The following is a 26895-nucleotide window of genomic DNA, read 5'->3' as shown; positions in this document are numbered from 1 at the left end:
TCCTCCTCCTCCTCCTCCTCCTCCTCCTCCTCCTCTTCCTCCTCCTCCTCCTCCTCCTCTTCTTCTTTTCCTTCTCCTTCTTCTTCACCTCCTCCTCCTCCTCATCCTTCTTCCTGTTTTTCTCCTCCTCCTCCTCCTCCTCCTCCTCCTCCTCCTCCTCCTCCTCCTCCTCCTCCTCCTCCTCCTCCAATTTTGAGCTGAAGAAACGTGGCCAGAACAGTGTGAGGACTCCTGTGGTTTTCTCCCAGAGTTGCCAGTCGTTTTTGCTTCATTGCTTGCTCACTCTTTCTCCGTGTGCAGACTGTGGTTTCTCCTGAACCATGTGAGAGAAGTTGGAGCTAACGCGCCCCTTCACCCTAAATTCTTTCTAACTTCCTCTGTCCTCTGACTGTCACTTACATGGTGATGGGACGGTGGTCAACCTCAGGAGCGTGGACACCAACCCCAAGCTTGTCCAGCCATGGAGATTTAGAGACGAGACTTTCTGGCCCAGGATCCAGTTGTGGGGGTCGGGGGGGGGGCACTGTACCCTCTCTGTAGCCTTCTTTCACTCGGCGCTGCCGGCCCACCTTCCTTTGTGGTTTCGTCGAAACTTGGGAAGAGTGCGGACCAGCCACACGTTGCCCTGCCTGGCGTGGCCCCACGGTGGCGGGAGCCGCCCAGAGGACAGGCTGTGTGGGTGACACTTGCCGTCGCGAGGCGCCTGGTGTCCGCGGGTCTTGGGAGCAAACGCGGCTCGGCTGGTTTACGAGTTCCCCACAGGCTCCCGCCGAGAGGTTACAGCTCAGCTCCGTGATGCAGGAGTGGCTGCGGGAGGCGCGCTGAGACTCTGCAGGTGAGCTGTCCTCACCAGGCCCCGGTCGCCACGGTTCCGCCCACCCGGCCGTGGGAACGGGGACTTGAACTCCCTCTGTCCTCTGACACCCTCCCCTCCCCCGGCGGCCGGGTGGACATGTTTTGTTTCTTTATCAGTGTGGACGTAAGGCTTCTTATTTTATCCATTGGGGCTGTGACCCTGGTTCTTGTTGACATTGTCACTTTGCCCGGGATACACGGCTGGCCGTGCGCCAGGGAGAAGGCATGTGGGGTTTGACGAGAATCCTTTATAGGGTCACGCGGGCCCTGGGGCCAGGCTCCTGCTCTCGTCCTGGCCAAGCCTACGACCTTGGACCAGTGACCTTGGATCCCCGGTTCACCCCGATGCTAGAAGGAAAGGTTAGGACAGCCTGACCTTTCGGCCCCTTTTCTCCAACCCTCGAAGCCCCCGGGGTTCCCTCCCGGGCCCTCTGCTGCCCTCCCTCTGAGACCAGGGGTTGGCTGCGGGGCAGCTCCTGGGCCAGCCAGCCCGTCACCTGAGGGGGTGATGGCCCAGGGCGGCTCCTTCCGCCCACCTGCCCTCACCTCCCTATGGCGCTGCCCCAACAGGGCGCTGCCCCTGCACAGCCCAGGCCTGTTTATTCTCGTTGGAAACCAAACATTGACCTCATCCTGGCTCCCGCCCCCTGGCCTTCGCGACTGTTCTCGCTCATCTCTTTCTTAAAGAAACACAGCTGCGTGGGCAGGCGAGGTGGTGTGCTGCAGTGACCAGCCCGCCCCCGCCGTGCCCACTGCGCCCGCCTGTGCCCACCACACACACCTGTGCCCATCTTGGAGGCTCTCAACTTCCTCATTGTACAGAGGACTGCACTGGGTCTCAGAGAGGGCAGGGAGCTGCACAGGGGCGCACAGCAGGGGTGAAGGGCGGGGACTTAGAGCCCAGGCCCCTGGAACACGGCTGCACCCTCACCACAGGTGCCCGTGTGCCCTTTGCGATGACGAGCTCCACCAGCCACCTCCCTGAGCCTGAGGTGGTGGTTGCTCCCCGGGAAAGGGCTAATGGTTCCTGCTCGGTCCCAGGCCGGGCTGCTAGGATCGGGGGGTGAGGTTGCCAGCCTTGCAGGGACCTGCAAAGGGGCGTGCAGACTCTGGCATAGACGTCCCTGGCTCTGGGCCCAGCACACTCAGGGGGGCTCCCTGTGGCTGCAGGATGGGCAGGGGCAGGGCCTCCCCAGAAGCAGAGGGTTGGCCAGAGTCACCATGGAGGAGCTCTGTGTGTGGGGACAACCACTTTACCTTCAGATGAGAGGTGGGGGCGGGGGCCCTGAGGGGAGGGCGCTGCTAGGGAGCGTAGGCAGGAGAGCAGTCTGCACAGCGAGTAGAGCAGGACCACTCCATGGGGTGGCAGGGGGAGGCAGGGTCTGCCCACAGGGTCTGCACTTGGAGCAGCGAGGGCCCTGGGGAAGTCCCTTGCTCAAGTGCATATGCTTGTGAAGGCTCTAGGAGGACCTGTGAGAGGACTGCTAACTGCCCCCCAAATTCCTGAGCTGCAGCGGGAACTGCCCCCCCCTCTTCCCTAAGCAGCTCAGTGAGCAGGGTCTGTAATCCTCCCATACAGATGAGGACACAGGCTCAGAGAGGTTCAGTCACCAGTGTGAGGTCACACAGCTGTGCCTGCAGAGAGATCAGCTGACCCCAGGTCTCCCCTCACCTACTCTGGCTCTAGGCCCTTCTCCCATGAGAATCATACCCTCTGGCCCATCCTCAGTGGCCTGGGGTGAGCAGGTGCCTGGCCAGCAGGACAGTGGGCTCCTGGCCTGTCAGTCCTATTTTGCCAGACACCCACTTATGTCACAGTGGGAAGTGAAGGGTTTCCCAAGCCTGGCCCAAGGGCGTAGGTGACCTCTGAGTCCCAGAAATCATGTACCCCCTCCCTTGTGGGGAGACCCCTGGGTCCAAAGGGCAGGTTCAGCTGGAGTTACTGGGTGAAAGGTAACCTGGCCTGGGGGGCATTCAGAGAGCTGAGCCCATGAGTGGTGGCAGGACAGGCAGGCAATGGGGGAACGCCGGCAGCGCCCTGCACCCCAAACTCCCATGCCTCCGTCAGTGCCAAGGCCTGTACCCTCTTGTGCAAGGGCCTGGCCCATCCTCGCTGCACTGAGAGACTGCGGGGCTCTGCTGAGGACACTCTTGCCCAGCACCTGTGGCCAGTCTGCTGGCTCCACACTCAGGTACGTGCTCTGCAGGGCAAGGCCTCTGCCGGTCTCCTCTCTGCCAGCCATACGAGGGCCTCACCCCAGCCAGCCTCCGTCCCACAATGACCTCCGGTGGACGCGCAGGTACCGGCTTTCTCAGAGTGGTCGGGTCCGGGGGCAGGACCGCAGCACACCCAGGTGGAAGCCCAGTCCTGCCACCCACCCTTCACTCCCCAGTGTGGCAGGGGCAGCTGGAGGTGGTCTCAACCCGACGAGCTCTGTCCTCCCCTGAGCCTCCCCCCTGGACCCCCAGCTCCGGGTTTTTGTAAGATTCAGATCAGACCCCCAGATGACTCCACGTGGGCCTGGGGCCTGGGCTCCTGCTGGCTTGGGTCCTTTCTTATCTTGCTGGTTCCTTTCTTCCTCTCTGGACCCACCATTCTGCCTGCATTTGGCTCGGGCTGTCACTTGAGCCCTGTATACTGAGGGCTTTCAACAGGGGGCCGATTTGCTGGGAGGAGGGAGGCTGAGCCTGGACTTGGTCTCGGCCTGTAAGTCACCTGCTTCCTCCCTCTGTCCCCTCTGCTCAGTGCCAGTGAGCACAGGTTGATAGCTGTCAATCACTAGGTCCTTCCAGCCCGTGTTGCATGCGTGCCAAGGCCCTCACTACCCCAGGGACTCCACACGCAAGGTTGAGTGGGGTTCTCCTCCGTGTGCATGGAACCACCTCGGTCTGTTCCCCTTCACGCCGGCTCAGTGGTCACAGTGCCACCAAAGTCTCAATTTTAAAGCGAGAAGGGGCATTTGCTTTACAAACGATACCATGTTTGCTTCCCACGTGTGACATTCCTAAATTGGATTCACACCCCACTTGTTAAGGTCTGCAGTGAGGTCCCTGTCTTGGCTGGATCAGAAAAGCAGGCAGGTGCTGGGGGCCCGGGTGAGCCAGGCCCAGGCGGCAGTCACGCAGAGGAGGTGAGCGTCGCTGTCTCCGCGGCTCAGCCCCGAGGCGGGTGTGCCCTGGGTTGTCAGCCTGGAAGCCTCAGCTCCCCGTTCCTTCCTGTCAAGGCCACGTCAGAGCGTGTGCACAGAGAGGATGGGGCGTGTGTGTGTGTGTGTGTGTGTGTGTGTGTGTGTGTGTGTGTTTGTTTTTATTCCAGAGAGGAAGGAAGAGGTAGAGAGACATAGAAACATCAATGATGAGAGAGAATCATTGATCGGCTGCCTCCTGCACGCCCCCCACTGGGGATCGAGCCTGCAACCCAGCATGTGACCTCCTGGTTCATAGGTTGATGCTCAACTACGGAACCACACCGCGGGGGGGGGGGGGGGGGGCATCTCCTAAGTGCCAGGCTTTCACAGCGGCTGCCTTTCTTGGTCCTCACAGCAGCCTTCCAACATTGGTGGTTTTTTTAAATCTCATTTTTAAATGAAACTGAGGCTCAAAGTGGGTAGACAAGCCATTTGAAATAACAACCACAACATTTAATTCCATTGATTTTTTTTTTTTTTTTTTGAGCGAGAGAGACAGCGAGAGAGAGACATCAACTGGTTGCCTCATCCACGGGCCCCGATCAGGGTTTGGGATCAAACCTGCAACTGAGGTACATGCCTTTGACCCGGACGCAAACCCGGCGCTCTAACCACTGAGCAACCGGCCAGGGCAGCGTTTAGGTCCCGTGTTCGTTTCCTTTGGCCGCAGCCTTAGTGGCTTAAACAGCACATGCGTTATCCTGCAGTTCGGGAGGTCAGAGGAGCTGCGCTCCCTGGTCCTCCTGCCTCTCCCAGCCCCTGGGCACCTGCTCCCAGGCCAGTGGCTCCTTCCCGTCTTCAGAGCTGGCAGCAGCGTGCGTCTCTGCCCCCTCCCCCAGTCACATCTCCACCGGCCACAGCTGGGAAGGGCTCCCGCTTTAAACAATCTGCACCTGGATTGGACCCACCGGATCGTCCAGGCCAGTCTCCCATCTTGGGTTCCGTGACCTGGATCACAGCGCAGGCTCTCGCTGTGGGAGGTCGCAGTGCCACAGATTTGGAGGGGGTTAAAGTGTGGGCGTCTTTGCGGGGGACAGGAGTCTGCAGGCCGAGAACAAGTCCCTGGTGATGTCATGTGGGGCAACCAAGGCCCGAGGTGGCGTGGAGGGTGCTGCCAGGGCTGGGACCCTTGACCCGATTTCCCCACAGCCACACAGCCTCCTCGCAAGCCGGGGCGGTGGGCACAGGGCTGCTGCTGTTCTCCTTGCTGACACTGGTTTTCTCCTCTGCCACATGACCTGGGCAGGAGGGCATGAAGGGAGTCTGTACCTCCCCACCTTCTCCAGGCCCTCAGGGTGGGGTGTGGCATCCTTAAGCCGGCATTGCTGATGCTCCTTTGGTCAGCAGCCACCTGCCGGGGGTTTTATGGGAAAGGGGAAGCGCACCTTGCTGTCCCCACGCCGAGTCTGTGTCATTTCTGACTAGGCGGGTCCTGGCTGCGGCCTAATTGCAGGGACGCTGAGCTGCACCTGCCGCACCTCCGTGCTCCCCGCGTGGCTGCCGTGTCCCCTGGTGTCCTGTCCCTCCGGTGCCTCCCCACTGTGCCCGCCTCTCTGCTGGACCGGGGGCCCCATGCTGGCCACTCCAGCTCCTCACGGAGGGCCTGTGGGCACGTGGTGCAGACTTGGTTGACAGCTAATGATGAAAGCCAAGTCCCCTTTCTCCTGAAACCAGCACAGTCTCCCATTTTTGCTACTAAGGGGCTTGGCACATCCATTCTGGGACTCCATAAATGTTTGTCCACCCCCTGCCCCCCGACTTCAGCCCTGCCTGCCCGGGAGGTCACACCACCAAGGAAAGTCGGGGCCAGGCAGGAGTGGGGTCCCTCGAGGATGGAGCCCAGGAGACGGGGGATTGAAACAGTTACTGCTCAGCAGGGGTTTACGGCTCTGTGTCCTTCATTTTTATTTATTTATTTTAAAAAAATTTGTATTGATTTCAGAGCAGAAGGGAGAGGGAGAGAGAGATAGAAACCTCAATGAAGAGAGAGAATCATTGATCGGCCGCCTCCTGTAGGCCCCCCACTGGGGATCAAGCCCACAACCTGGGCCTGTGCCCTGACCGGGAATCAAACTGTGACCTCATGGTTCATAGGTCGACGCTCAACCACGGAGCCACGCCGGCCGGGCTGCGTGCGCTTTAGAGTCCCTGGGAGGGCGGCTAGCGTGTGTGTGTGTGTGTGTGTGTGTGTGTGTACGCCCAGGCCCCTCCCCTAGAGTACAGTTCAGTTGGTCTCAAGGGAAAAGAGACCCAAGGAGACAGGTGCTGCCATGGCAGGGGCGGGGTGTGTGTTGGGGGGAGCAGGCGCCCCAGCCTCTACCAGCAGTCCCCATTCCCCGTGGAATCGGGGCGGGTGGGGAGGGGACACCCACATTGCTGTCACCTGCACGCACAGGTTAATTCCCAGCGTGGGAATCGAAGGCCCGGGAAGGAGTTCCTTTCCCCCCCCTTCTCCCTGGTCTCCAGCGGGGACACAGTTTCCCTGTGGCTTGCAGGCCTCCCCAGGGGCAGACTGAGGAAGGGGTGGAGTTTCGATGAGCACATCTGACCACGGGCTCATTCTGAACGAGGCCAGTGGGACCCGGTTTCCTCTTGGCTGTCAGCGCCCCTTCTCCCCCCCCCCCCCCCCCGAGATCTCAGTGTGGACAGGGCACCTCCTGGCTTTTCCCAGAATCACACGCCAGGCGCCCCCTCAGCCCTGGATGAGCAGGGCGCGTACATGGGGGGTCCCTGGAGTGACCCAGCGCACCGAGGGGCAGGTGGCAGCCAGGGGACAGCCTTGCGCCTTCTGAGGGGAGGCTGAGCGGCCGGCGCGGAGAGATCGGTTTTCATTAATGCAGTCGTTCGTTTTTCTCGGCCCCCCTTCATTTTCTGTCCTCTGTGGGCTCCGGATGGAGAGGGTAGGGCTCCCTCACGGACGGCTGTTCCGTCTCATTACTCAGTGGCGATGGAGGTTTCCATGATCTTGACTCTCTGGACCAGGAGGTGGGGTTGTGGACAGAGCTGGCTGCTGGCCCGTCGGACATCAGTGAGACCCTGGCTGTGTTTTCACCAGGGAACTGAAGTCAGCACCGAGTTTGCAGACGGCTGCCTTGGCCCATAGCACCCTGCAGACCCCCATGGGCAGCCCAGGTGGGCAGGGCAGGCCAGGCCGGAGGAGGGAGCGGCAGGGCCCAGCGTGCCTGGACCTCCCAGCCTGCCTGGCTCAGGGCAGCCGCTGCTGGAGGTGTCCTCACAGGAACTTGATGCTCCCCTGATATGCCTCCCTCAGCCCGCTCGCCTTCATCCATAAATAATACCTGTCTCACATTCAGCCCGCACCTCCTGGAGCTGCAGTGTGTGCCAGGAGGCAGGTGCCAATGGTCAGGCGTTCCTGAACCTGCCTGGCACGGTGCCACCTCCGTGCCTTTGCCCACGCTGTGCCCTCGGACTTGCCTTTCGTCCCCGCCTTGCTTGTTGGCCTGTCAGGATCCTGCTTGCTCTTCAGTGCTCGGCTCAGATGCCGCCTCCTTCAGGAAGGAGCCCCTGATTTCTCCCCATCAGCACATCCTTGTTCTCTGTTCCCCTCACCCTTAGGCGGCACTGCACCTCTTTCCTCCACTCCTTGCTCTTCAGCAAATGTGGTTATTCCTCCTGCTCTTTCATTAGGGCCGAGGGGCCCTCAAAGAAGGGACCATGTCCTCGGACCAGCACGTGTAACGCCGGTCCTGCTGGCGCCGGCTCTGTTGGGCAGGTTGGACCTGTTCACTCTCTGAGCATCCTTTTTCTCTGCTTACCTGGCAGGGTCCCGGGGAGGATTAGAGGGAGGCAGAGTGAGCGCGTCTGCGCCGAGGTCGGTGAGCAGCTTCCCGTGTCCTCCTCACACCCACGTCCAGAACCTCCATCCTCTGCTTCCTCTCAGCCTCTGCTTGCTTTCCCCTGGCGACGGGGAGCTCACCCCCTCTGGTAGCCTGGACTGTCTTGAACTTGATGACGCTCCTTTCTAGTCCTGGGTTCTGCTTTGTAGGAATTCAATCAGTGGTGACCTTTAGGACTAACCAGGGTCCTGGGAGTTGGTGGGCCGTGGGTTACAACATCCTCCGAGCCCTTGAGAAAGGACCACTTACAGGCCCTTGGGTTACAGGCGAGGGCAGCAGTCCTGAGTGGGGGGTGGGGGGGGGGGGAGAAGTGAAGCCAGGAAGCAGACACTTGGAGCTGTCTTCATCCCTGAGGCGGAGAGGGCAGGGGCCCTGCGTGATGAGGGTGCTTCTGTCTGATGGAGCCAGCAGCCTGGTCGCCGCCACTGACCCTCCTAATGAAGTGGAAGGAGGAGGGAATTCATCAGCCAGGCAGCCCCGGGGACACGTCAGCCATCTCCCGGCTGAGCCCCAGAGAGGAGGCCCAAGGCTGGAGCGGGCGGGCTGCCGCTAAGGACCCTGTGGGGACTCTGCTCAGTGGGAAGCGGCTGGAAGGGAGGCAACTGGAGAGTCAGGCCCTGTGTGTCTCTGTGTGTCTCTGTGTGTCTCTGTGTGTCTCTGTGACAGCCTCCCCCCAGCCTCCACTTCCTCCCAGGCAGAGAGGGAAATCCCACTTTCTCCCGAGCTGTGGCAGACACTGCTGGCACCTGCCCGCGTCTCAGGGCACTTACCGCTTCCGTGCCCACCGCTCACTCACCTGCCAGCACCTGCAGCTCTGCCTGCGGGCTTTCCCTGCCCTTCTCCAGGTGGGCAGGGCTGCGGCACCCCTCCCATCGGTAGCAGCCTCCACCCTCCAGCCCTTGGGCAGGCGAGTAACCCTGAGACCCCAGGGATTGACACCCTGTCCTCCGTCCACCCCCACCCTTCTTCCCCCTCCCCGCCCCCACCTGGGCTCCCGGGGTCCCTCCTGCTTGCACTTGAGTCCAGTGGACCCCAGGCTAAGATGCGAGCTCCTGGCGAGGTCGGCGAGACAGCAGAGTGCAGAGCTGGAGAGGGAGCCGCGGTCACGGGCGGATGCGCCTTCCTCTCATCACAGCTGCTGCCGGGAGCGCGTGGGATTGAGAGCCGGCTCCTTTGGGAAACTGGCCTGACCCGCCTGGTGGGATGAATTCCTGCCAGGTCCTCAGTCTTTTCCTGAGGGCCTACTATGTGCCGAGCAGTGAGCTAGGTGAGGAGGAGGTTACGGGGTGATCAGATGCGGCCTCTGGCCCCCATACTCTTACCGTTTGGACTGAAGGAGAGGCTGGGGCGACACTGCCCAGCCAGGGAGGGAGCCAGGCCAGGAGGGAGATGGGGCCGGGCCTGGCAGCTCTCCAGGAGGCACGGTGTCCTGAGGGTCAGCACCAGGGCTCAGCACACGGCTCCTGGGCTGGACCCGAACAGTGCCAGCGGGGAGGGGCTCCCAGGCCTCCCCCGGCCCCGCCCCCACAGATGGAAGCTGCATCCTGAAGCCCCTGGAATTAATTGGTCCAGGGCCCAGGAGGGGCTGGGAAGGTCTGAGGAAACGCCATGGCCAGCCCAGCCTGGAGTCCCTTCTGTCGTCACCCCTCCTTTTCCCTACCCCCAGCGAAGCCGGGAAATGACGCTTCCCTCCCTCGAGGCTCCCCTCCTCATTACTGCAAACCCCGGATTAATTTAATTACACGCTCGCCTCCAAGAGGCTGGGGCTCTGAGGCGCCCGGTGGGATCATGAGTTTCCCGAGGCTGCTGGGGAGGCTCTCCCCACCCTTGGGTGTCCAGCCCTTCCCGGGGTCCCCTGCCCTCCATCCCCGCAGGGTCCAGCCCGCTCTCATTCTTCTCCATTGCAGGGCACCTGCTGTGGGTGACCGGATATCCTGCTCTATGGCTCCTGGCCTCGTGTAGCTGAGTGTGGGGACATGGCCCAGTGTGGCAGGGAGGCTTATCCGGGACTTGCAGGAGGCAGCCTGGATCCTGTGGACCCGGGGGAAGGGCAGGCTCGGGGCTGGGCCTCAGGAAGGGCGCCCAGACCAGAACTGGGAGAAGCGGGCAGAGGGTGGCTGGCCGAGCCCACAGTCTGGCACCCTCCCGGCTACCCTACTGCCTCCCTTGAATTAACAGCGTAAGTGACGTCAATGGCTGGCTATGCAATGTCAAAGTGCAATCATTTAACCCGTTCTCCTTTTTATAGTTCTTAAAAAAAATATATATATATACACACACACACACACACATACACACACACATACACACATATATATATATATATATATATTGGTTTTGGTTTCAGATCACACTGGGGATGGAGCCTGCAACCTGGGCATGTGTCCTTGACCGGGAATCAAACCGTGACCTCCTGGTTCATAGATAGAGGCTCAGCCTCTGAGGCACTGCGGCCAGGCCATTCTCCTTTTTATAAACGAAAGATTTCTCCCTCTTCTTGAAGGAGATTACTTGGAAATGAAGAAAAAAGGGCATGAATACATTAGAAAATCGCTTGTCCCCCCCCATGGAAACAGCAGCCCTGTCGGTATTTCCATGTCTCCGTCCTGAGTTTATTTCGGTGCATAGGTTTGTTAACTGCAGCAGCGCTGGAGCAGCTGATTTGGTGTCCAGTTCTTTCATTGGCGTTCGGTGTTTTTGCACATTGCCATCCGGATGGTGACAGGTGTGAGTCCGCTCCTGCTGGACACGGTCGTTTCCAGTTTGGGCCCCTGTGACGCCGCCTGCATTCTTCATCAAAGAATTAACGCTTTAGGATAAGACGTCCCTGGAATTGCCGATGACTTAAAGTGTTTTAAGACTCTCCTGTTGTCCTTTTAAAATTCAAACATAAACCAACACACCCGGTGGTCTGAAGTGTGCTTTGTTCTCTGTGCACACCCACATAGAGAGGTGGAGGGGGGCCGTGGAGGGGGCCGTGGGCGTCGCCTCGGGTCTGTGCCACGTGTGGCCTGTTAGGGAGGACAGCTGGCCTGCGCCGGGCTGAGGGCCCTGAGGTCGGGTGCTGGCAGTGGGCGGGGCGGGGGGTGGTTGTCATCTGTGGGAAGTGCCTGTGTCCCTCTCCCGGGGCTGGTCTGTCACCACTCTTCTCCTCGCCTGCTGTCCTGGGAGCTGGGTGTTGGGCCCGCCTGTGGGCTGTGGCTGAGGGCACTGCTGGCTCAGACAGGAGCAGCGGCCTGTCCCACCGCCTGCTGCCCAGCGAGTACCCTGAGGCCCGTTGGTAGGTCTGCTGACTCCATGCCAGTCTGTGCTCCAACCGTCTGATGGGAAGGGAAATGCAGGCGCTCCTGAGTGTGGGGGGACAGGGCCCAGTGTGGCGGGGGGGCTTATCCGGGACTTGCAGGAGGCAGCCTGGATCCTGTGAACCCGGGGCAAGGGCAGGCTTGGGGCTGGGCCTCAGGAAGGGCGCCCAGACCAGATCTGAGAGAAGTGGGCAGAGGGTGGCTGGCTGAGCCCGCAGTCTGGCACCCTCCCGGCTACCCTGCTGCCTCCCTTGGGTTAGCAACGTAAGTGACGGCAATGGCTGGCTGTGCAGTGTGAAGGTGCAATCATTTAACACCCCCCCCCCCCGCCCCTGCCACGCACCCCCCCATGGGAATGGCAGAAAGAGGCAGAACCGTCCCCATGGCCCCGAGACTGGGTGGGCGGCACGCCTGCCCTCGGAAGGCTCTGTGGCCGTGCAGGACTGTCTGGGCGTTAGTGACCGACAGGGCCGGCGGTCCCTCTCCTGGGGCCAGCGCTGGGCCTGGCGGGGCCGTCTGTGGTGGGGGCTCCGGGGAGCGGGGCGGCTGGCTTGTGGCTCTGGCCAGTAGTGAAGTGCCCCAGAGTGAGGCTCGACCAAGAGCCGCATCTTGTTTCTGGGAGCTTCTGTCAGCATTGTGGTGCTGGAGGGGCCCCGCCCTGGGCCCTGGCCTTGGGGGTGGCCCCGGGCGCTGACGGGAGGGGCTGGAACACTGTGCCCTGGGCCCCTCTGCTCACCCACCCGCCAGGGGGGCAGTGTGTTCATCGTGGCCTCCTCATCTGGAAAGTGCGGACAATGCCTGCTTGACCCTTGCCAGATGCAGGGGCCGCCGTGTGTCACAGGGGGTGTGGTGGCTCCTCCCCTCCCCCACCACCCACCCAGGGAGACCACTGGGCCTCCTTGTCTTAACTTGTTATGGGTGGGAGAGCTGGGGTGCCTCTGGAGTTTGTCTTGTCCGTTGTTTCCCAGTTGGTGTTCCGGGGAGCCCTCCTGTGAACAGCATGCGAGCACGCATAGGGTTGGGGAGCCCAGACTGTACCCCAGTTTCGTCCCTGTGCCCAGCACACCCTGAACACGAAGGCCTTTCCCATCAGGCCTGTTTGCCGGGGTGGAAGGTGGGAAGAGACGTGGGAACTGCTGGTCAGTTTTGGGTGACCGATGAGTCAACTGAGGCTGGGGGCCTGCGGGCCTGCACCGTAGTGACCACAGGCCAAAGAAGGTGAGAGCAGGGCCTTTTCCAGCTGCAGCCAGGTCTGCCGCCCGGGCAGGTGGGATCTGCCCTGTGCACGGGGTCCCAGTGAGGAGGACTTGGGAACCACTGCCTGGGGTCGGATCTTACCTCTGCACTGCCCTGCACTGTGCTCTGGACGAGCCACGTGACCTCTCTGAACCTTGACTCCGGCAGTCAGAGGGAGCTACCCAGAGCCGGGGTGAGGTGAAGCTAGAGTGGGGAGCCCTCAACCCCCATAGGCTGCGGTCGCCGGCATCACCCCTGGAGCTGAGTGTGGCCGGCCTGGCTGGGAGCCACTCTGCACCGTCTCTACAAGGCTCCGAATTCCTGAGAGGTGACTGGGCGGTGGAGTGGGAGGCGTCGGTTCTGCCATTCCCCAGAAGGAGTGGGTGGGGCCGGCTCCTCCATTCCTGCCCAGGGCTGGCCCCATGCTTCACAAATGCAGATGCTCCGGGTCTGGCCCTGGGCTGGCGGGCGGGGCTCCTGAGGCCCCTCCTGTGCTTAGGAACAAAGAGGCAGGTTGAGGGCGAACAGGTAGCTCTGCAGGAAGCTGCCTCATCTCTGGGGAGGCCTCACTGATGGGCAGGAGCTCAGGGGGCTGGGCCACGCCCCGGTGCAGAAGGTCACGGCGTTCTGGCGAGAGGGCTGCGGCTGTCCAGTCCTGCAGGGCACCAGTTGGGGACAGTCATGTCATCCGTGAGGTTACCGGGGCCCTGGGCCCACCGGGCAGTGCCAGCCATGAGCTGGGAGGGGACGGAGGCTTCATTGCTCCCCAGGTGTGACTGTGCAGCTTGTCCGCCGACAGAACCCAAGCCCCTTTTGCCCACCCCCACGAATGTTAAAGGCCCAGTGGGGTCTGTTTCCTGGGTCCCACGTCCCCGGGGCGGTGATGTGGGGGATTATGGTGCTGGCGTGGGTCGCAGGTCTGATGCCTTCTGCGATAAAGGGCCAGTGGTGTGACCTGGGAAGACCCTGTCTCCTGTCGGGGAGCAGTGACTGGCCTTGGGGGTGCATGGGTCCAGGCTGGCATTTGGGCCGTGTGAGCTCTGGCGAGTGCTCATGTGGGCAAGAGGCACACAGACTGACCCTTACCCGGGGCTACTGACCACCCGGGGGAGGTGCCCCCTGATGTCTGCCTCAACCTGACTCCCTGCCTTTCCCCCCTCTGCGCCTGCGCCTGCACCTGCTGAGATGGTCTGGAACCCTGGCCATCCTGCCCCGAGTTCCTTCGCCCTGCCCCAGCCCCAGCCCCCTGCCTTGGGCTGCCCTTGGCCTCCACCCAGGCGGGCTCCCTCCTCGCGGGCTGGCCTGCAGTCACTCTGTCATCACCTCCTCCTCTGGCCGAGGTGGCGGAGGCAGGGCCAGGGTCCTGGTGGCGGGGCGGGGTGGGGGGGCATTGGGGGGTGGAATGCTGCCTGCTTTCCTGATATGATTGCCAAGGGGCCAGTGTGGCGAGGGAGGGTGGCTCTCAGCCCGCGCTGCATGCGGAAACGGGGGGTGTGGCTGGGGAGTGTATCGCTGGCCTGGCGCAGGGAAGGCGGAGGGTTACGGCCCTACGTGCCCACTCCACACACCGTCTGTAGAATTCTGTGCACCAGGCACGGGGCAGCACATGCTGAGTTGGCATGTTCTGGAGCCTCAGTTTGCTCACCTGGACCCTGGGCGCGAGGGTCCCGTCAGGGGCATGGAGCGGACATTTGGGGGCCCGAAGCATTTCCAAGGCTGAAGGAAGCGGCCAGGACAAGCTGGCGAGGGAACCCCTCACCTTCTTTCTGCTGAGGGCGTGGGGCGGACGGTGCTCCCGCTGGAGACAGAATCAGATGCTCACGTGCCCCCTTGTGTGTTGCAGATCCCTCGGCCACCTACGTCCGACAGCTGGAGACCAAGGTGAAGCTGCTGGAGGGTGACAAGCTGCTCACACAGGTAGGCGCCTACTCATCCACCCACCGCTCCCGTGCCCAGCCTGCCCCAGCTTACCTGGGTCCCTCCCACCGCCGGCCACTCCTGCCCCAAGCGGCCTTGGGACGCCGGCGCCTAACCCATGCTCCACCGCCTCTGGGGTCCTTCCGTCGGTCCCCAAGGGGACTCGGAGCTCCCGGGGGCCACCCAGGGCCTGTCCCGGCGATGGTGTGACACACAGTTGCTGAGGAAACGGGCTGCTTTGCCCCCTGGCAGATGGGTGAATGAAGGCCCCAGAGGTGGGCGGGCACGCTTCACTCAGACCCACGTGGAAACCTCCCTGCCCTGCCACACGCAGTCCTCTCAGAGCTGGGTCATTCCCTCCCCGCCTGGGCTGGCCGGTGCCCCAGACAGGTGAAGTCACGTCTCAGCCCCAGCACAGGGCTGGCGGATTGGACTCGGCAGGGAGGGCAGAGCAGGTGAGAGGCGTCGCAGGGCGGGGCGGGGCCTGCCGGCCAGCAGGACAGGCCTTTCCTGCTGGGCAGGGGCAGCGGTGGAGGCTGTGGTCAGCCCTGGCTGGGGCCCCAGGGGCCAGCTGGCTTGGCTGACCCCTCTAGCCTCTCTGCCCTTTGTATCCATCCCTGGCTTATTCTCACCCCGCCCTCAGGGAGCTCCAGCGCTGTTCAGTCTCACTGTTTCCCTGCCTGACCACCTCCTTGTCCCCCTCAGCAGGACTCATGTGTATGAGGGGGCTCTGGGAGGACAGCAGAGGTGGGAAGAGCCCCGTGGACAGGACTTAGCCCACGGTGAGAGTCCTGGCCTTATCCTAAGGGGGTCCAGGGCAGATGGGATCTATTTGGTCTTCGTCTTCCTGGCCTCCTGCAAGACATGCCTCCCCACTCAGGCGTGGCCTCCTGCCAACAGCCTTCCCCACCACCCCCAATGGCTTGGCACTCGTCCTGAGCTTCCGGTCCCGTGGGCTGCCCACCCTTGCTGATGGTTTTCGGGACCCTCCTGTGGGAAGCCTGGCCCCACCCCTGCTGGCCTGTCAGCTGTTCAAGGTCTGGGCTGCAGGGTCTGCGTTGTCACATGTGTGTCTCTGATGCTCAGCATAGCTGGACTGAGCCACTGCCCCCCACCCAGAGTCCTAGGCCAAGAGGCGAGGCTGGTGTCTGCCCGGAATAGGGAAGGTCCGCGTCACCAAGGGAGAGCTGCTTTATAAGGTAGCGAGTGCATTGTCTCTGGAGGTAATCAAGTGATGGTGGATGACTATGTTTGGAAACCTTGAAGAGCCTGCCGCTGTGGGTGGATTCTGGCCTCCGCCTCATGGGCGCTGGCGTGTGAGATTTTACGACTCTGGCCCTTAAGTCCTGTCACTGAATTCAGATTGCACGGGAATCTGCAGTGAGGAATCCGCCGGCGGGCGGAGCCGGGGAAAGCAGTAGCGTTCTTCGATCTGTCTTAAGGGGATGTGGCTTTGGGGTTTGGGTGGGAGGGCAGGGAGCCTGTGTGGATTCCCACTTCCCACTGTCCCGCCCCCTCCCCCCATGGCCTCTATTTAACTCCGAAATAGCTTTAATTAAAAATGTGCCAGAGTGCTCACAGGCTAAATGACTGTATTGCCGTTCGTATTTTCTTTCTCTCGTCAGCTTTAAAATTTCATCAACACAGCTGCTTCCTCCGCCGTGATTCATCGCCAGCCCCGGGACACGCTATTATTTTTCCTGCGGGTTCTCTGTGCCCGGCCGGGCTGGGCCGTGGGGGCTGTAATTGATGCCGGGGCCTGTGCTCCCTCATTCCCTCGGTTCACTCCCCTGCTGGGCTGATAAATGAAGCCTGTGCGCGCCCCCGGAGCCCGCTTTCAAAGTGCAAGGAACTCGCTCTCGGAGCTGTCACCCTGGGCAGGCCGGCGGCCACGCGGGGGAGGGCAGGCAGCCTGCCAGGCCCGGGACTGAGCAGCCCACAGCCTGCCCGCCCCCTTTCGTACCCCAGTGGCCCTATCCTGCCGTGCCACGCAGGGTGGAAGTGACCCTGAGCGCAGATGGGGAAACTGAGGCCGGGGTGGAGCAGATTTCCTGGCGTGGGTGATGGTATTAGCGTGCTAGGGCTGCCGTAACAAAGAACCATACACCGGGTAGTTTGAACCAGGGAAACGCGATTTCTCATGGTTCTGGGGGCCGGAAGTCCAAGGTCAAGGCCGGGATGATTCCTTCTGAGGGCCTCGCTCCTTGGCTTGTAGGTGGCCATCTTCTCCCCGTGTCTCTACAGCAGTGGTTCTCAACCTTCCTAAGGCCGCGACCCTTTAATACAGTTCCTCATGCTGTGGTGACCCCCAATTTCATTGTTACAAATTGAACATAATTAAAGCATAGTGATTCATCACAAAAACATGTCATTATATATGTGTTTTCCGATGGTCTTAGGCAACCCCTGTGAAAGGGTCGTTCGACTCCCAAAGGGGTCGCGACCCACAGGTTGAGAACCACGGGTTGAGAACCACTCTCTACAGCATTTTGTGTGTGTGTGTGTGTGTGTGTGTGTGTGTGTGTCTCCTGGTTTCTCCTCTTTATGAGAACACCAGTCATATTGGAGTAGGGCCCACCCAGAGGACCTCACTTTAACTTGATCACCTCTGTGAAGACCCATCTCCAAATAGGGCGCATTCTGAGGTCCTGGTTAGGACATCAACATGTGAATTGATGGGGGTGGAGTGGGGGGGGCGGGGTGGGGGGTGGGAGGGACGACACAGTTCATCCTGCGCTGTGCTGCTCTTGGCCTGATGGTGTGAGAAAGCAGCTCTGGGTCCTGGTCCCGGAAGAACCCCTGAGCCAGCTGCCACCTGCCTGTGGCTTAGGCACAGTTCTGCATGTGCTGGTGCCTCGGTTTCCTCGCCTGTGAGACGGGGAGAGTGGTGAGGCCACTACATTGCTTGCCGCACTGACTGGAACCCCCGCACCTGGGGAGTACCTCGGGCAGTAGCTCACCTTCTCACCTTCTTCTCCTGGTCCCAGGACCTGGGGTATTTCAAGGTCTGGCGGACTGTGCCACCTGGCGGGTGGCTTGGACCTCCCATCCCCGAAGGAACCGCTCCTCTGTCCTTTGTCTGAGTTTTGAACCATCCAGGCTGGGGGCGAGGGGACTGGTCCGCCACCCTCTGAGCCCGTCGCTGATGCCTCTGTTCTGTCCCCCGATTCCCTGAGCAGGACTGGCCCTTCTGAGTGGGGGGCCCCCCGCCCAGGCCTGAGATGCTGGCCCTGTGGCATTTGTGCAGCGGCGGCTCTGCTTGCCGGGGCCTCCTGTGACACTTTCCTTTGTCAACAGGCTCGGGGCCATTCCGGCTCCGCCTGGTTGGTGTTTGGGGTTGGCCATCGCGTCCTCACCCCATTTGTCAAGGGCGATGTGGTCTCTTTAAATGTGCTAGAGCCTCAGCCAGGGAGGAAACCCGCTCTCTCCAGCTTCTGAGCAGATGGTCAGTCTAGCAACAGGGGCGGGAAGAGTCGTCATGTCACCTGTCTCCTTGCCCAAGGCGTACCCGGCGTCCACTGTGAGCCGCACGTGGGGTGAGAGTCGAAACAGCAAGAGGCCACGCCCAGGACTATCAGCCAGAGTCGGGTTCAAATCCGCAAAGTGCCGCTTACCAGCTGGTGGCCTTGGGCCAGGGGCTTAACCTCCCTGTGCCTTGGTTTTCCCATCAGCAAAATGGAGACAATTGAGGTGCCTGCCCCAGGATTAAAGGGCAAGTCATGGAAAACACCGAGGTTGTGGGCCACCTGGCAGCTGAGTGTACTTCCTTTTTAAAAAACCCTCACCTGCTTTTCCCATTGATTTTCCCAGAGAGTGGAAAGGAAGGGGGGGGGGGGGAGAAAGACAGGGGGGCGGGGAAAGAGAGAGAGAGAGAGAGAGAGACAGAGAGAGAGAGTAAGGAACATCAGTGTAAGGAGACACATTGACTGACTGGTTGCCTCCCGCATGCACCCTGACAGGGGTGGGGGTGGGTGGGGGAGGACGGGGAGTGAACCCATAACTGGGGTCCGTGCCTTTGAGCAGGAATCGAATCTGTGGCCCCCTGGTGTGCAGGGCAGGGCTCTAACCACTGAGCACCCTGGCCAGGGCTGAGTGTCCTTCTTGACCCCAGTTTACATGCGAGCAAAACGGAGACTCTGAAAGCTGGTGGGTTGCTCAGATCCCGCCCACCTGCTGAGAGAGGCCCACCTCCTGCCTTGGAGGCCCTGCGGCCTGCCCAGGGGACCTGTGAGGGGGACAGTCATTGTGATGGAGGAGACCTTGTCCACATGCCACCCATCAGTCACAGGCCTGGGTCCCGGGCAGCGCACACCTGAGGTTGAATCTTGGGACTTAGGGCACGGGGAGCAGAGAGCGGTACCAGCTGTGAGTGGTGATGTCAGCGAACTTGAATCGCACGGGAGCTCCCTGCTGACCTGAGGACTAACTAGGAAGACCTCTCTGGACACACCCCCCACCCCCCCAACCCCCCACCTCCCCTGCCCTGCCAGGTTCCTAACGGTCTGCAAATGAGTTCTCTTAAAATTGAAGAAAATAAAAGTAATCTGGTTGGTAGGAGCCATCTGCTCCTGTGAGGGGCCTAGAAAGAGCTGAGGCCAGCAGAGCATGCATCCCAGCCGGGGCTCTCTGTGCTGGCTGGGGTCTGGGGGAGTCTGCAGGCCCGTGCACCCCGCCCCGGCCTCTCTGAAGGGCTGCTTTTCTCCCAAAGGGCAGCTGCGGTCGGTGGGAGCCTGGGAGGCTGCAGAGGTGTGCATCGGTGCCAGTGTGGCAGACGCTGTTGGTCTTTGTTAAAACTGGGGTTTTAAATACATGGGCTGCCCTGGCCAGGTTGGCTCAGCGGATAGAGCGTTGGCCCTCGGACTGAAGGGCCCCGGGTTCGATTCCCGTCAAGGACAGGTACCTCGGTTGCAGCCTCGGTCGGGGTGTGTGCAGGAGGCAACCAATGGATGTGTCTCTCACATTGATGTTTCTCTCTGTCTCTCCCTCTCCCTGCCACTCTCTCTAAAATCAATGGGGAAAAATATTCTCGGGTGAGGATTAACACACACACGCAAAATGAAAAGAAATGCCGGGGCTCCTGTGAGGTGTCTTGGGGACCCCCACCCCCACCCCGGTGTGGGAAAACCACTCCAGCCAAGCTGAGGTCCTGGTGGCTTTGGGCTAATGGGTGGCCAGGGTGGGGGCAGAGGTGAGGGGGCGGCTGGCGTGGCTGGGAGGGCTGGGTGACACGCCCACCTGGGGAGCAGGCTGCAGGTAGAGCTGCCCGGGGCCTTGTGTGCGGGGTGCTTGGGGTGGGTGGGTGGGTGGGTGCTGCTCTGAGTGCTGTGTGGTCCTCTGGGTCCCCTCCTGTTGGTCCCCTCCCGTCCCTTCCTGGGAACCACTCCATGCAGGCCCTTCTCACCCACTTCACTGGACCCACCCTGCTTGGGAGGTTGCAGCGTTAGTCAGCGTCACCCCCACTCTGCAGTGGGCACCCCAAACTGCAAGGTGGGAGGAGGGGCTGGCCAAGGCCCCATGAGTTAGTGGCTACCAGCTGGCCCAGGTCCCTGAGCAAGGTCTCCAGGCCCAGTGCTGGGCTCCCACCTGCACCCCTGCCAGCCAGGGAGGCGTCCCTGCTTGGGAAAGCAGGGCTGGTAAGCGTCCCTGGAGCCCAGTCCTGGGCCACCCCTCCCTGCGCCGGGAGGGCAGCGGGCTGAGGGACCAGCCCAGAGTCACTTGGGTTGGCCCCTCTGAGGAGCACTGCCGCTGGCCACTGCAGGCAGACCAGCCCAGGCTCCTGGGTCTGGGGTTCCGAGTGGTCACCTTTGGGCAGGCTGCTGGTTGTGGATGGGCACCCGTGTCCGAGCTCACCCTGGAGCCCCCCACCCATTGTCAGGCACTGCTGCCTGCCTTTCCGAGAGAGAGCACACAGTAGGTGCTTCTTGAACACAGACGGTCCCTCCAGGGGCAGGAAGGAGAGGTGAGAGCAGCCGCCCCTGAGTGAACCCCGAAAGGGGGCCTGCCCACAAGCACCCCACGTGGCGGGAGTCCCCCCATGGCCTGTTCTGACGGTGCTCGCAGGTGTATGGGGAGCGATGGCCCAGGGGAGTTCCTGCAGCCTTGCCAGCAGGAGCCCTGGTGGGAGGTGGGCCTGGGGCAGAGCCATAGCCTTGTAGAAGCCCAGGGAGGCTGGTGGCCTGTGGTGACAGCCCTGGACACACCCGGTGTCCTTAAGAGTGGACACGGAGGCCCCGCAGCCTCCTGAGTCGCCCTCCCGGTCGGTCCAGAGCACTGGACAGGGTAGGGGAGCCTGTGCTGTGTTTGCAGCCCTGGGTGACTTCCTTCCCTTTTAAGGATTCAGGAAATCCCGCTCAGCTCCTGCTGTGCTGTCAGATCCTTTTCCACGCCAGGGGGACTGCAGGCCGGCAGGCGTCCTCCCCAGGGAGCGCCGTACCCCCGGCCCCTGTCCCAGTCCCCACCCCCACCCCCAAGGTGCCGGCCCAGCCGCCCCAAGGCCATTTCAGCTCCCTTCCCCTCAGTGATGAAAACCTGGGGGTTTCTTTCTTCCAGGGCACAGACAGGCAAATACCAGGATTTTAATTTGGATTTAAGTGCAATTACGGTTCTTCATTTGGATGCGTCATTAGTCACGCTGCCCCTAGTGAGAGATTGTGCGTTTCCCCACCGGCTCCGAGGCTGCTAATAAAGTTCTGCGGACGTGCAAATATTTACCGCGAGCACTGAGGCAGGGGTGGGAATGGCACGCTGCTAATTAAAAAACTCCCCCGCCCAGGGAAACTATCTGGGGGAGGGAGGAGACACAGGCCGGTGTTTTGAGTAACAACACATGAGCTGCTTCAGAACCATTTGGTCCGGGGCCAGAGAAGCTGGGAGGAGGGGACAGCCCCGAGCAGAACCTAGGCCGCGTGTGCGGGGGTGGGCAGGGGGGGGGGGGGAGACACGGGACAGGGTGGCTCCAGTGCCTTCGAGGGCGTGGCAGTCCCACTGTAAGATCGGGGGACCATGCCAAGGTCTCCCTGGTGGGACCCTGCCACATTTTGGGGGCCACCGTGAGAGGGTGATGAGCAGGAGGGGCCGCCAGGCATGGCTGCTGCTGCCTGGCCCCTGGCCCTGCCCTGGCCGGCCTCCTCCCCTCCAGCGTTTGTTTGGGTAACTCAACAGCCTGCTGATTTATGGGACGTTCCCCCTGCATATTATCTGCCCAACAGAGCTCCCTCCGCCTTTGAAGTAGGAAAGGGTGCTTGGGCCAGAAATGACACGTGGCTTCTGCTCGGCTGGCCCACGGGGCCTGCGCCGATTGGGCATGACCCCCGGGTTCTCGCCCTCTCCGGTCCCGGGTCCCAGGCCCAGCCCTGCCAGGAGGGGTGGGGAGGGTGTCGCTTTGCCCTCAAAGATACTTACATAAGGCCAGGTACGCGTGTATGTGTGTTCATTCATTCCTTCCTTCACTCACTCACTCACTCACTCACTCACTCACTCACTCCCACAAGCATTCGCCCCTCTCTCCCACCAGAGGGGCGCTGTGGGGGTCGCCCTGAGCAGGGCCTTGTGGGGGGCGCCCTGAGGCGAGCCCCAGCACCTGTGGGAGGCAGGAGGAACTTCCTGTGGATTTGGGCCTCAGGGGCTGGAGAGGGGGTGCTTGGGGGTGTGGAGAAGCCAAAGGTGGGAAGGTGGAGCAGAGGAACAAAGGTCCAGGGGTGGGAGAGCTGCACCCCCATTCACTCACCCACTTACCTGTTTATTCAGCTGCTCAACAAACGTTTGTGCAGCTCACAGCGGGGAGCACCATGAGGCACCTGCCTGGATGGGATGTAAAGGGCCACAGCACGGGGAGGGGGGTGGGGTGGGGGGGGGAGGGAGGGTGTGGGCGGGGAGGGGGCCTAGAGCAGACCCGAGCCCAGAGGGAGGAGCCACTCCTAGGGCCTGGGCAAGTCCTGTTGGGCACCGACCTCAGCCCCCCACCCCCCAACTCCCCACCCCGCCTGGCTCTTCACCCTAACCTTGCCCCCTCTCCCCTGCAGCAGGCGGGCTCTGGAGAGTTCCGGACGCTGCGGAAAGGCTTCTCCCCGTACCACTCGGAGTCCCAGCTCGCCAGCCTGCCCCCCTCCTACCAGGACGCCCTGCAGAACGTAAGTGCCCCTCCCCCAAGAGCCCCCCTGTCCCCTTGTGGACCTGGCACCTCTGGAACCCGTGGTCCACATGCCAGGGGAGGGGTGAGGCTCGGACCGGCTAGCGACTTGCCGGGGCCCGCGGACAGTGGCCGAGCTGGGTCAGGGGAGAGCAGCGGGGCAGGCTTGGCCTTCTTTCTAGCAAGGGGCCCGGGCTCCAGGACCCTCCGGGCTCTGTAAGGGCCCAGGGTGGTGGTTGGAGGTGGAGGCCCAACTCATGGTGATGTTGTGGCAGCACCGGGCAGTGTCCAGAGGCCACGAGAGCGGCTGCCCAGGCCATCGTCCGACCGTGCAACTCGGTGGCCGGTGTCATCCCTGGGACACACAGCAGCGGGAGGATGGGGCTGGCCCTCGGGGTGGGCTGGGGGTATATATGTCGGGTCACTGCCCTGGCTCTGTAACAGGCTGGGTGTGTGGATCATGCTCCTCATTTATCCTCCAGGCCTGCAAGGTCCTCCGGGGTCTGACCTGCCCTGATGGGAAGGGAGGGGCGGGGGGGGGTGGGGGCAGCTCTCTGAGACATGGATGGCTGTCCTGGGGTAGATGTGTCTGTCAGACTGTGTGACATCCTGTGACCACATACACAGACCTCCCCTGGCCTTGCAGCAGGCAGAGGTGCGGCTGCTGCCGGGCGTCTGGTCTCTCCTGAGGCCCCGCACCTGGCCCAGGAATGTAGCTGCTGACGCTGTGCAGAGGGCAAGGCCCGCCGGCAGCAGGTGCTCCAGATGTTTATGCAGGAGCCTGTGGCTGAACCAGGGTCCAATCCCGCACGAGTAAGGGCCCCGAAAAGCCAGTGACACCCACCGGGTAGCCCCTCCACTCCTTCATCCCCCCGCCCAGCTCTGTCCGTTCTGACGGCGCACAGTGATGGAATGGAATGCTGTGTCCCCAAGCCTCTCAGGGGCCTGCGAACTGTAAAGTGCTGTGCACCTGGCTGGCTGCTGGGATGTGAGCAGAGGGAGCCAGGGTGGCTGGCCCAGGTTGCGTGGCTAGTGGGACTCCCATTGCTACCCCCTCCCCCTCCCCTGCCCCTATAGGTTTGCCTAGTCTGCACACTTCCTGTTAGTGGAGACATATAAACTACTGTGGACCCTTGGTGACTCGGCGCCATGTTTCTGAGGTCCACCCGCGCTGTAGGGCGTGTCAGTTCTTTGGTCCTTTCCGTTGTGGGGTGATAGTCCATTGCGTGGGTGTACATTTTTTTTATTCATTTACCAATGGCTACATATTTGGGTTGTTTCCATTTTCTGCCTATTGTGAACAGTGCTGCTGTGAGCATTTCTGGGCAGGACGTGGGCACGTAGGTTTCCAGTTCTCTCAGGTAGACACTGGTCTCCTGTCTTTTGGCCCCAGCTCTGGAGTCCCACAGACCCGGGTTCCAGGCCCAGCCCCCTTGTTTGCTAGCTGCTTGGCCTTGACAAGTCATTCAGCCTCACTCTCCTCATCTGTGCAATGGGCATGTAAAAAGCTAGTGTCTGCCCAGAGGGCTGTAGTAAGAACCCAGAGGACCGAGGGAGTGGGTGTCCTGAGCTCTCCCGTCTGTGGCCCTCCCCTTCCGGGGCAGCTGTGCTTGGGGAATGCCCCGGAGGTAACGGCCCTGATGGCATATTCTTTGTGCACATTATGTGTCCAGTGGTGGCTTCATTTACAGGGTTCCCGTGGCCATACTCTGGCAGCCTGGTATGCTGGCCAGGAGAGGGCTGCATGGCACAGCCTTCCCCGGCCACTCCTGGCTTCCCTCCTGCCTCTGCTCGAGGAATCAGCCTCCTTACCGAGCAGGTAGTTCAGGGAGTCCCAGGTACAGACAGGACTTGAGGCCACAGGTGCCAAAGGCCAGGTGCCTGGCTGTACAGTAAGTGTGTGGCTGTCGCCCCCTCCTGGCCGGTGCGGGGAGTGCAGCCTTCTGCCTCAGGTCGCTCACCTGTGGGGCCTGCCTTCCACCTGCCCCCAACCTCCCCCAGAGCTTCCAGATCTTTTTGGTTCCCTCATAGGACAGACCTGGCCTGGGCAGCAGAGGCCAGGCAGCCTGGACTGCCGTTAGGGGAACAGCTGCATCCCAGGGCGCTACACGCACCCTGGTACGCAAGTACCCTTCATGTTGTCCAGCTGAGGCACAGAGTGAGTCGGGCCCTGCCTCAAGTCACAGGCAGCAGAGCCTCCCCCAGGTCCAGCCTTCCCAGACCCCAAGGCCGTGGTTCCCTGCCTCCCTGGAGCCAGCAGTAGTGGGGAGAGTGCAGGGGAATTGGCTGCCTAGGCCCTGAGGGTGTCTGCACAGCATGGCCTCAGTGGGCAGAATCCCAGGGCAGTGGCCCTCAGCCAACCTCCCCTCGTCTTCCCTGTGCAGGCTGGGCAGCCCCGGTGTTCTCTGTTCCCTCTCAGGCCCACTCTCAGCGCTTTCTGAGCACCTGGTTCCTATGGGCCCGGGGGACCCCACCCTTGAGGCCTCCTTGTCTGTGAGCTTCTTCCGTGGGGCCCTGAATGCAGGGTCCTTCTTGCAGCCTGAGGCAGAAGCCCTGCCCCCTGCTCCCCGGCCACCTGGGCCAGTGACCCTCGTGGGGGGAAACTGGGGAGGCCGTGGGCAGACACTGGCTCTGCCACAGATGGGCAGGGTGCTGGGGGATGGACTCATCCCCTGCCACTCCCCCAGGCTGATATGGGAGTTGGGTGCCTAATTGCCAGTTAGAGTGTTTGCCAAATCCGGTGGCCAGATGGCCTGGAGGCAGGGCTCAGGGCTGGAAGACTTGTAACCCGGGGCCTGGGGGGTGGAGTCAAGGTGAGTCACCCACTGGCAGCTGGGGGAGCAGGAGGGGGCTTTGGGATCAGGACACCTGGGGTTGGTGAGGTGACCTTGGTGAGTCTCTGCCCTCTCTCAGGGAGTCCCAGGTACAGACAGGACATGAGGCTTTCTTTGCACAATGGATAATAGACCTTCCATGTGTGCTGCATGGGGAGCCTGTGGGGCGTGGTGGGTGCTGCTCCTCGGCCCTGGCCTGGCCCTCATCCTGCCGCCTCTCCCATCACCTGCCCCATTTCCTCCGGCCTAGCCCCTGGCCCCACAGCATCAGGGATCTCACTCAGAGCTGGTCACGCCTGCGGCCGCCACCTGTGTCTATCTATTCAGGGCGAGCTAAGCTCATGATTCCCTCCCACAGGGCCCAGCCTGCCCGGTACCCGAGCTGTCCTCACCCCCCTCCGCTGGCTACAGCCCCGCAGGACAGAAGCCCGAGGCTGTCGTGCATGCAATGAAGGTGAGGGCCAGGCCCCGCCCACCCTCACCCAGGTCCCACTCCCTCAGGAGCCCGATCCCTGGTGTGATGCGGGATGGGGACCTCGTGGGGGCGCCTGAGCAGCAGGGTGGGACCTGTGTGGGGACTGGGTGTCTGTGACTGCCTGGAACACTGTGGGGGAGGGACTCAAAGATGCTGGGTGCCGATAGCAAGTGTATCACCTGTCTGCCATCCCTGCAACTGGGGAAACTGAGGCCTGGGGGTGAGGGAGGGCAGGCACTCCCTCAAGGTTGGAGTCATGGCAGGACGGGCTAGGTAGGAGCAAAGGCCAGGCCTCCCAGGCCCAGCCGCTGCTCAGGTGCAGGGCCCCCCTGCTCAGGGCCGCCAGCCGCAGGTCCTGAAGACTCGCTCCTGCCTCCAGAGGCACATCTCCCCCTCCTGTGCCCCTCATTCCCTCCCCATCCCCTGCCCCCCGCCCCCTGCGTGCATGTGCCACAGTTGCCATGTGTACACATGTGTGCACACCCCATGTGCATGAGTGGGGGTGTCCTTGGTTCTCCTGCTCATTAATCACAAGCTGGGCCCTGGTCAGAGCGAGTCCACCTGTCGGAGGGCGGCCCTGCCCCCAGGTGACCGACCCCCTCCTCAGCTCGGCCCCCAGTGAAAGGGGTGCGGCTTCCCTTGTGTGGAGGGTGCAGTGTCACTGGGTGAGGGGAGAGGACACAGTGAGGAGGGACGGCCTGCCCCTCAGGTCTCCACACCCCTGACCTGGGCCCTGTTCCTCGCAGGTCCTGGAGGTGCACGAGAACCTGGACCGGCAGCTCCAGGACAGCTGCGAGGAGGACCTGAGTGAGAAGGAGAAGGCCATTGTCCGCGAGATGTGCAACGTGAGGCGCTTCCCGGGCCAGGGTGGGGGCGTCCTGGCCGGACTCTGGGAGTTGCCACCTTCCCCGGGGGAAAGGATGGTGATCTGGAGGGCTGGCGGGAGGCACTGGAGCCTGGGAGCGCCGGCCTGGCCTCATCCCCACCCCCACCCCGAGAATGAATGGGGTCCCTGATCTCAGGGTCTGTCCATCCCGGGAATGTGCCTCTGGCCCCCAGGACTGGTCTTGTTTACGCCTCATGTCCTGCTCCTCAGCCTCGGT

General features: G+C 62.0%; 1 protein-coding gene across 2 annotated transcripts in view; it reads left to right on the top strand.

The window, feature by feature from the left end:
* CCDC85C (coiled-coil domain containing 85C) overlaps positions 1–26895 on the top strand; it is a 69415-nt gene that overhangs the window by 39009 nt on the left and 3511 nt on the right. Inside the window, exons 2-5 of one of the 2 annotated variants that reach the window (XM_059686151.1) lie at positions 14282–14355; positions 22377–22484; positions 25676–25771; positions 26539–26637. In XM_059686151.1, coding sequence (XP_059542134.1) covers positions 14282–14355; positions 22377–22484; positions 25676–25771; positions 26539–26637 — 377 coding nt within the window. The remainder of the gene's footprint in view (positions 1–14281; positions 14356–22376; positions 22485–25675; positions 25772–26538; positions 26638–26895) is intronic. The other variant, XM_059686155.1, reaches the window with a different exon arrangement.

This window comes from Myotis daubentonii, chromosome 1 (genome assembly GCF_963259705.1).
Source record: "Myotis daubentonii chromosome 1, mMyoDau2.1, whole genome shotgun sequence".
NCBI lineage: Eukaryota > Metazoa > Chordata > Mammalia > Chiroptera > Vespertilionidae > Myotis > Myotis daubentonii.
Note: the sequence above shows the minus strand (reverse complement) of the source record. Positions and strands in the feature narration are given on the sequence as shown.